The 10,192-nt window shown below is 46.2% G+C and overlaps 1 protein-coding gene across 3 annotated transcripts in view; it reads right to left on the bottom strand.

The window, feature by feature from the left end:
- Positions 1-44: 44 nt before the first annotated feature.
- The window catches only part of LOC128908388 (hepatocyte nuclear factor 4-beta-like), a 37,558-nt gene continuing 27,410 nt past the window's right edge, over positions 45-10,192 (bottom strand). For 2 of the 3 annotated variants that reach the window (XM_054198492.1, XM_054198490.1), the window contains 6 exons: positions 9,302-9,457; positions 8,664-8,751; positions 7,701-7,853; positions 5,679-5,915; positions 4,913-5,026; positions 45-3,908 (listed from right to left, as the gene is read on the bottom strand). In XM_054198492.1, the coding sequence (XP_054054467.1) occupies positions 3,772-3,908; positions 4,913-5,026; positions 5,679-5,915; positions 7,701-7,853; positions 8,664-8,751; positions 9,302-9,457 (885 nt within the window). In that variant the 3' untranslated portion in view covers positions 45-3,771. The remainder of the gene's footprint in view (positions 3,909-4,912; positions 5,027-5,678; positions 5,916-7,700; positions 7,854-8,663; positions 8,752-9,301; positions 9,458-10,192) is intronic. The other variant, XM_054198493.1, reaches the window with a different exon arrangement.

The following is a 10,192-nucleotide window of genomic DNA, read 5'->3' as shown; positions in this document are numbered from 1 at the left end:
TCCTTTGGCTTGTAACTTGTATGTGCGCGTGTATCAAGTAACAGATGGTACTGCTCCAAATTAAAGATGCTTCTCTGCTGATGAAGGGTTTTAAGCTATGCTAACTGCTCGTTTCTCTGCACAAATGTTGACTTTTTCCACTAATTCTGTAGCTTCGGATACAAAGACGGCCAATTATGCAGCAGCAGTTCAGGTAGTTGTCGACAGGGAACAACTGACCCAAGGAGGGTGAGGGCGAGGAGCAAACAAGGTTTACAAAGGCAGGAAAGGATGGAGAGGCTGGAAACAGTTTATTTCCCATTTGCAACAATTCTAAAAAAAATATTTTGGTACCTTTCCTGGGTGTAATATCGCACTTTTGTATGCTGTTATTTCTACGGAGAAAATAGCTCCAAATACATTCCTGTAAACTTTGTGCCACTTCTGCTTGTATTTTGGAGCAGGTTGATGGTTTGATTATATTTGTATGCCGCAACAGTTAGGCTGTTCTGTGCTTACGTATATTTTAGGGAAGACCTTGTTTACTCTCCATCCGGAACAGAGGTCTCCGCAGATGGATCCTGTTAATTTATCTCACTTTTGTTTTCTTGTTTAATTTCTAGTAGTAATGTCAGGTGGTTTCATGAACCCTTTTCTGAAGTCGTAGACAGCAGCAGTGACAAGCCAGAATTCATTTCTGGACTTCTTTATGGCTATCCTGTGTGGAAATGTTGTTTTTCTGCGATTGTTCTCACTTCTTTCTGTTGGCGCTGTGTTAATATGGGAATGTATTCAATGCTATTGGAGAGAGAGAAGTGGCGTAAGAGCTTTTGAAATACAGAAATTGGACTGTAAAATGATTCTTGGATCTTTTAATAACACTAAGTGAAATGCACCAGCACTGCAGTTGTGTATATTTATTTTTTTAAGTGTTATTCCCCTGAACAGCGTAACAACTCAATGCACGCGATGTACTTTGTGGTTGAGTCTGGATCGGTGCTTCTTGGCTGATGAGATTGTTAGATTTTTTTTTATTATTATTTTTTTTTTTTGCTTCTGTCACTTATTTGTTCTTTTTCGTGTGTTCTGAATTTCTCCATGGAGAAGCACTGTCATTCAGGTTTTGCAGTGTGTCCCGCAGTAGCGTATTGACTGCTGTAAATGCCCCTTACTCTTGTCACACCCAAATAGAGCTCTGGAAAATAGCCAGCATGCCTCAAAGCAATCACAGTCTTAGTTTCTTAATAACTTAACTGTGACTTTGCACCTCCCAAATATTTTTGCAGTTTCTCTTAATGCTGTAGTGCAGGATAAATTTAAAATAAGACTTAGATTTGACGTTAATAAAGTCAAATGTTATAATTGGCAAGGTGATGGATAATTTACGGAGAAATAGGTCAGATCTTATTGCCTGAGATGCACAATTCACGTCTTGCCGGACAACTGAAATGTTTTTAAATGATGGCTTTGAACTTCTTTTGTTAACAAAATCACAATTCCGATAAAGCAGAAATCTCATAAGATGGACTCTTCCAAGGTATGTTGGTTTAATTTAGCGCGGGGTTTGACATAGGGAAGCCAGAAACGAGATTTTTGCTGTGAGTCTGTTCTGGCCCTTGATACAGGCCCCTTGTCAGACAGTGAATTATTCTTGCTGAACGCTGGAGGCTGAGTCTGACACCTACTTGTTCCTGGACAATTTTATTTTCTTCTACCAGATAATATCTTAGATTGTTAATTACATCAGTCTCGAGTGAAAGCTGGGCCTTGCAGCCGTGGATGATTCTTTTTTTATGAAAAATAAATCCCTGAGGGGAAAATCCTTAAGGTATTTGCACTGGGGAAATCAGCGGAGAAAACTGAAAACTTTTTGTTTTGAATTAAAGGAAAAAGGCGAACCGGCCGTATGAAATATGAGAATATGAGATTTATTTCCCCCATAGATTTATTTTCGTACCATTAATGAGTATAAATGTGCATTTAATTTCTAGAAAAGTAATGTAATCTGCATGATGGAGGAACTGGAAGCAATGTTAGGTAAGTGCAGTTGCATCTGTCAGGCAGCAGGAACGATTTCCTGCCATAGCTGTGTCTAGATAGAGCTGTTTCAAATCAAAGTTATCAGCGTAGAATGTCGGATCAAATTCATCATAGACAGTCGAAAAATAAAACTCTGTGATCCTAGGTGAAATTCAGCCCAGCCTTCGGCGGCTGTCAGATGGCTCTTGTGCTGTAGGATGGCGACTCAAGTGTCTCCCCGATGAACGAAAGGTGGCCTGAGTACAGCGTGTTCCCCTTGTGATGAAGGGTCAGATGCTCTTCCCAGCTTCTCCTTCAGTCCATAAGATTGCATTTCCATCGTGTCCTCCATCCGAGGACCTCAAAGTAGTGAAATAAGCCTCACAAAGCCACAGCTGGGCACCGTCGCCTCATTTCTGCCACCAACTGGGGACGCGCATGGGTTGAGAGATGTGCGCGATGTGGCAGAACAAAGAACCCTCCGTGGTGTCCTGCTGTTCAGCACGGCCGCCCAGAACCCTTCCAGAGGTGTCTGAAGGAAGTCATTGGACTTCTGGGCAGATGAGCGTAAGTTTCGTAGAAGTCCATCAGTCTGCTTTCTACTGAGGCTCGATTTATGCCAAATAAACACCGTACCACAGTGACCGTGCTTTAGGGAAGTTTGTGGTTGTATAGTCATCCGTTGGGGTCATTTTAAATAGTTGGAACGTGGTTAGTAGTTGGTCACCTACTGCTGATCAAGTTTTACATGAAGTGCAGAAGCACCTCATGTTTTTAAATACAAATATTCTTTAAAATCCATGCCTCACAGGAGACCTGCTTCTCCCTTTTTTCTGTTAATTTAGAACTTTGACGACTAAGTCATGGACGTTGCAAAGATATCTAAAACTACAGCAACATCATATCTGTGTGCTGGGAAAAGGGGTCTTTTTTGGCATTTTAGTTACGACTGTTTCTTCTTCCAAATACGTTTGCAATAACGGTTTGCAGAAGATACAAAGCCGTGCCTTGGGAAGTCAACAGCTTCTCAAGCTTCCTGCCAGCTGTGGGTTTAATGGTCTGATGCAGAGATCCTTGCTGCCGTCTTGGAGCTGCGTTAGATGTGCGCACAAAGTAGAGGACGCACCAAACGACTCACAACTGGACTCTAGATATACTGGAAATTATGGAAAATAACCGAACGCTGGCATTCCTGATCACAAATAATCACTGACCCGCATTAAATGTTAGCTGGTCGATGTGGAACAAGACACGTCTTTGTGGGATGAGAAAGCACTGGGCTGCTAAGGGTTATTAAGATACTCTTCCTAACGCTTAACATGCAGCAGGAGAAATGGGAGTGTAATTAAATTTTTAATGGGAATAGACCTTTTCATACTGCCAATTCAAGACACGCTGTACCCATTAACGGTTACCAGTAGCGGCGTAAGGCATGGGGTTTCATGAAGATAGCGGCCGAAGGCTTTAAAAGGGTCGTGATCACACCGGGCTAGGTGATAACGAATGCAATCGGAAGGCCTGCTCCAAAGAGCTTACAGTCTTGGTCCTACTGAGAAGAGCATTAACCCCAATCGCTTGTGAAGTGGAAGACCCGTGGCGAGGCTCCTGCTGCACTCCGGTACCTGGTGCTCGACTCACGGCTGAGAAAAAGTGTGACCGACAGATCCGGCTACGGGCGGGGGGTTGCCGTGCTTTGCCTCTGCAAAGAGAAAGGGCCCATTTCACTTTCAGCATGGTTTCCACATTGCTCCCAGCTTCTCCTTCCACCTCTCCCTATAAAATCTCCTGCTTGGGTATCACTGTCTGAGGCAAGAGCTGCGCTACGGCGTTGGGTCCTGCGCTAGAGCCTAGTTTATAGTCTTCACTGCCTGTGCTTGTAGAAGGAGATGGAAGGGATGTTTCAGGAGATGCTGTAGGAGAGAAAAGAAACAGAATTAACGTGGACCCGGATGCTCTTCAACAGAGCAGTGCCCAAATAAAAGCAGCAAACTAAGGAGCAGGAGCCTGGGAGGGGGGACGGGGCAGGGGGATCCATCCCAAATTCAGACATGGTCAGGCACATTCTTCCTTCCTGGCTTGTGGTGAGGTGCAGGGTGGATTGATAGGCACGGACCAACTCCTCTCGGTGGTTTACACTTGGGAAATGCCCCCAGCTGGTTTTTAATCCCTCGTCAGAGGAGAGCTCAACCTGCTGGCCACTGCACCTCATTTACAGAACACAGCAGCTCTCTCGCCTCCCTTACCGCAAGGGGGCTTAAAAAAAATAAATAAAGCAAGCTCAAAATACATGATGCCAACATTTATATGGCTGAGAAATAGCAAAAATATACAAGAGGCAGAAGACCGTAACTGGCAGGAGGAGACTCTGTGTGCAAGACATTGCGATTACATGGCAGCGGTTGTTAAATTGCAACTCATCTTTTACTTCTTTTTTTTAACAGCATGGTCCGTTTACTACTACAGTGGATAAATACCTCGACAAATAGCCATTGCCTAGCAGCAGTGCCCAGAGTGGTTGAAGAAGGTCTTGTACTCAGGTCATATCGTGTTCTGGTTGACAGCAACCAGGACGCTTTACGTAGGGAAACTCTTGCCACTAATGACGGTGTGTGCTGCTTTGTGGTATTTCCCAGCGCTGCCTACGCTCGTAGAAACACACTGTCGCCAATCTAGATTTCTTTTTTTCTTTTTTAATCTTGTGATCTAGTATCTCTAAAATCCCTCTGGATCATGCTGTTACGTGAAAAAAATCTCAGCTTCTCTTTTGGAAGCATGTTTCCAGACTTCATAGTAAAGAATTCAGCAAGGGGGGGCTGTAAACGCATAAATAAACCTAAAGATCTTTTTCTTGACGGCTTCTCCAATTCAGTCCCTTCATTATGCTGACACTAATAGGGTAAAAATGGACACGTACGGTTTGGAGCGGCGTGAATCACAGAGCCCATGTTGCTTGGGAGGACGGGTCCCGGCAGCTGTTCCAGGTTGAGGTTGGGAGGTCCCGACTGGTACTGGAGATCAACGGTGGTTCCTGCAGTGGAAGTGGGAAAAGACATCATTCTTTGCATAGTTACCGAGAAGCCAGATGTTCCGGGCCAAGTCTCTTCTTTTCAGAGCATGTGGGAGACCTCTGTGGGTGGGGGTTAATGTCCTGGCTCCGTCTTTGCTTCCTTCCTGTCCTCTTTGCTCTCAGCCTTCCCACTGTCTAGGGGCAACCTCCCGGGGTGGCTGAGGTTTCAGCTAATATCCAACCGCACGGCTCATCTGTCTCCGTGCGTGTCCCAGTTACTGCTCATATCCGCGTTTCCCACGTAGTTATAACTTCTGCATATTGCTAACAAAAAAAACGTGTTGTCTTCCCGGAAACTGCATCAGTTTGGTAGGTTGCCTAAAATTCGAGTGCCCCGCCGGTGTGAAGCACCACAGACTGTGCTCATTTCTATAAAACTGTCCCTGGGTCAGATTTTCAGAGATAGGCTGGAAAGAAATGTCTTGGGGTTGGACTGGAGTGAGAAGAACCCCTGCTCAAGCTGCAATTCAACCTGAGCCTTCACCTCCCTCCTCCCACGACCAAGTTCTCTCTACCCTACATCCTTCAGAGAAGGACTCAAACCCAGACGTGAAGCCCCATAACGGCTTTGAAATTAAATAACTTTGCTGTCCTTTCCAAGCAGGGTTCGTACCTCCCAGCAGCATCTCCTGCAGCAAGCTGTCGATCCTGGCCACACCGAAGAGCTTCACGAACTGGACTTGCTCTATCATCTGCCAGGTGATGCTCTGCAGCGGGGGCAGCAGGAGGAGGATGTCGCTGAATCGGCCTCGCGAGTCATACTGGCGATCGTTGATGTAGTCCTCCAGGTTGACCTGGACCTGGAAGCGCATGTTCTTCACCTTCCCAGGCTCGCTCAGGCCTTTGCAGTCTGGGAGGGGGGAAAAAAATGAGGTTAATTGCTGATCTGTGTAACCAGAAAGCGTTAGCCTGTCAGTCGGGCTGTGCAGAGGGCAACGGATGAGATGCCAATGATCCTCTGACAATTACCCCTCGGAGTCTCCAAGTTTATCTGACGGACTAGCATCGGGCTGCCACTATTTCATATCTCTCATGGAATAAGGAAACAGTATAGGGAATTTGAGGGGAAACAGTAAAACAATAAGAGCTTACTTCAGATGGATATGTCTGGTGACTGCCATGAGTGAAGAGGGAGCATTTAGAAGTTCAACTGTATATGTCTTTCCAAGGAAATGGCCTGGAATTTCCACCTGAAAACCCTGAGTCCCAACGACTGCCACTAAATCCCTGCAGGATTAGTGCCTGCCTCTTGCAAATACGCCTGGTGCAGCATCAGGTTCTTGTCTTGATTTCCTGTCTTTGACCTGTGGTTGATCTGTTTTTCATGGACCACTGGTTTCGCTTAATCATCAAGTAAATGTGCTCTCTGGGTAGGATGAAGTGCCGGGATTTATGGATTTCCACTCCTGCCTTTCCTCCTAAAACTGAGATTTCTGGCTCACTGGACCATTTCCTTCACTGTCTACAAAGCATCCACAAGCACCACATTTTAGAGACTGTCATGCCAAGAGATTAGACAAAGTAGTCAACAAATTATTGTATGTTAGCGTGTAACTCCATGGACATGCCTACTTGTTAGCATGAATGAATTTCGCTTCTGTAGAGCTTCACACTTTTTCATTTTAGATGAAATCACAGCCCCTCACTGTCGCAATGATCTGAAGCCTCAGTGAGACACTGAGCAGCTGAGAAGGTAATTTGTCAAACCCAATTTAATAACTCGATCCTTATGCAGATTTGCAGCAGGCTCTTTGGCGAGCCGAAGTTCGTGACGTTTGTAGAACTCCTGTGTCTTGATTCCAAATCAGTGGACGCAGCAAAACAATAACTAATGGGAGGTGCTCTAATTTCTCCCTGCTAATAGATGCCAAAGGCAAAAGGGCATTGCTCTGGACTTGGGATTGTTCCCCCATCTCTTCTCCAAGCTACAGGGCAGAACACGCTAAAGGTGCTGGAGTGTTGTACCGAGGCGGGGTTGTGGGGGTGCTGCAGGCATGTAGAAACAGGAGCGTCCGGGGGGAACCTGGGCTGAGACAGAAACCCCTGTGTTTGTGGAATGACAATACAGCAAAGGTTCAAAACAAGCTTTCGTTTCCCTCCCTGTGTTTGTTTCCCTGCTCTCCTCTCCAGCCTGTGCCGATCAGCCCTGCCCTCGGTCGGTGCTGGCTGCCAGCAAGATCCATTAAGAGACATCCTCGGTATTTCTGGGTTTTCTGAATGGTCCAGCTCTCTGTGGTTTTTAATGCTGCTTTCTGAACCCCAATGGATGCTCCACGCTGCTGCTCATAGACTCACTTCGCTTATGCATAATTCACTCAAGGCGTATATGTCCTTAACAGTCATCCCCTCCATTTCAGACCGATGGGCTTTCCTGAAGCCGAGCTACAGAAGCAGCAAAACTCCTCTAGGGCCTGCGGAGTCTTACACATCCGTCTGGCTGGAGTTAATTCTTGCTAAACGGTAAAGTGTTCAGGAACGGGTCACCTCAACGCGTCCTTGATGCGCTGCTAAGTATCGCTCGTTACAGCAGAGGCAGGGGGAAACGTAGAGCTGCTGCCAAGGGGTTTTCCTGTCGACCGGAGAGCCCTCAACCCCTTTCCAAGCCCTGTGCTTGGCAATCAGGAAGGAACCTTACCTGGGTCAAAGAAGATGATGGCTTTAAGGCAAGCGTACTCATTGTCATCGATCTGGATGTCCCGCAAGGGCTTCACCAACTCATCCAAGATTCTGGTGGCCACACGAGCGATTTCCAGTTCCGGGCAGTGCATTGGGATGATGAAGTCATTCCCTGGGGAGACAAGAGAAATTCACCATCAGATTTCCGCTCTAGCTCTGTGGACACGATCTCACCCAGGACTTACCCCGCGGCACGGTGCCAGACAGTCCCAGTGCCCACGCGGGGGAGAATTCCAGTGTGCAGCTTCATACTCAGGTTCACGATTGAGAAGCAAGCCGTGGACCTCATTCTTTGGTCCTTCGTTATCTCGTTTGCATGTGTCGGTGCACCCCCACCGTACACAAAGCCTGCGCCATGTTCTGCTCTGCTTTACCCCCTGCTATGCCTAGAACATGTTTGCAAGCGGTGTTGCATCTTTATTTTTGGTGTGATTTATTTTTTTTTTTTTTAAACAAAGTTCTTCCTCCCTCTTTTCTTTACTGTGTGGCTTTCAAGGTCAGCATTCTCATTTTTTCCAAGAATAACTCCACCTGTGGTTTTGGTGCCAGAGAGATGCATGAAAAGGAAATACCTATTTGCACTATGAATTTTAATAGACCTTTCTGCTAAGTTTTTAAGCGCTGATACCCAAATACCTCATTGCCTGTGTCCTGGCGATTTCTGTTACAAACACAAGGCAATGCAGTTCGAGGTTCCATTTAAATATCGGGGGGGGTTTCTCACCCACAATTTCAAAGCAGCAAGGGAAGGGTTGTAATAGTCCCAGTGAATTTGCTTGCTCCTTTTTAAGCATCTCCAGAGACCTTCTCGAGCACTCAGTCTCAAGCCAGCTGTGCAGAGAGGGTCTCAGGCAGGCAGGATACTTGGCAATAACTCGGGTGCGCGAATTAATGAAAGCAGGAGTGTATTTCACCACTTTACCTAATAAAAGAAAATCGGTGTACGGTATGGACCGCTTGGCTACCCCGAGGAGCAGGTGTTCCCCCGCGTGGGCTCTGAGCAAGGCCACCTGGAGACGGCAGAGAAAAAAGAAACGATATTACATTTGAAAAGCAGAGAACGGAACGGTGAGCTGTTGCTGTTGCGATTAAGCCAAATTTAAGGTTTGTTTCGATATGTCAGATCTACAGATAAAGTGCTATGAAGAGCTAGAAATTATTAGTATATCTTTACTTTTCAGAAGCGCTACGCTCACGGCAAGTTAAATAAAAAGTTGTTTTCAACTGAAGGAGCAAAGAGGGGCTTGGGTAATTTGAGTTCTTAGGAAATAAATGGCTTTTATATTCAACTATTGGGTGTCCACAAAGGGAAAAGCAGTCTGTTTTGACTGGATCCTTGTGCATACCGACGTGATCAACTCTTATTATATTTCTGGGGATTTTGGCTGCTGGACTAATTTTGATTGTCCCCTTGTCCTTTATTATTCTTCCTATCATGCTAGTTTATGGCTCTGCACAAGGTGATCTATATGTTACTGTCAGATTCTCCTGTTGAAAGATACGGCTGGGAATGCCTACGGAAGGCGGTGGGTTTGCAGGGAAGAGGCATTTGTATTTTACCTGGTCGTCAAGCGGGAGCTCACAAAACGCCGGAATGTATTTTGCCCATTCAACCAGCACCAGAAGCTGCTGCTTCATGGATTCGCACACATCGTTGATGGTTGCAACCTTCTTCATTGCGATGTCCGCGCTGTGCACCGGACTCAGCGATGAATACTGAAAGAGGAACAACCCGGCTGCGCTGGGACCAGTTCTGTGCTGTTTTGTCACCCTTGATAGCAACGATTCATTGATGGCATGGCGTGCCTTCACAGACATTAACCTCCCCAGGTCACTGAGAAGATGCCGGCTCTTGTGGTTGAGCACTCATTGGCTCAGCGGGGAACGGTGTCCCACGTACAGCCCATGGCGAAGCCTCCACGAGGTGGTGCTCGGTCCCAACAGACACCCCTCCCTCCTCCGCCTCCTTCCCCACTCTCCAGGCTGGCTCAGGACGAAATCTCATTAATATTCCCCTTCCTAGCAGTAGCCAGCAGCACCGGGTCTCAGCTTCCCATCAGTCCCTTAAGCCAGCCTAATGCATGAAATGCATCCAGCCTTTCTCCCCCAGGTAGCTGTCTGGGACACAAAACCACCCATTTCCACCTCTAAAGAGCTGCTTGAGGGGAGAGGGTTAAAACATAATAATTTTTGAAAAAGAAATGGACGCATTGCTGCATGCAATACGCAACATCTGGACCGTACGTTTCAGTGGAGAAAGGATATTTGCATAAGAATTTAAAGGACGCGCAGGGTGAAATTCATCGTGGAACATGAAATAAGAAAGCAATCAGCGTTAGTTGAAGCCCAGCGATTTTATTAGCTTTCTTTTTCTCCCCTAAAATTGTTGCCCGGTAAAGAAGTTACAAGAAAAGATATAATTGACCATGACGGGAACATTATGTTCTGAGC

The sequence above is a fragment of the Rissa tridactyla genome, chromosome 4, assembly GCF_028500815.1.
Source record: "Rissa tridactyla isolate bRisTri1 chromosome 4, bRisTri1.patW.cur.20221130, whole genome shotgun sequence".
NCBI classification, from domain to species: domain Eukaryota; kingdom Metazoa; phylum Chordata; class Aves; order Charadriiformes; family Laridae; genus Rissa; species Rissa tridactyla.
Note: the sequence above shows the minus strand (reverse complement) of the source record. Positions and strands in the feature narration are given on the sequence as shown.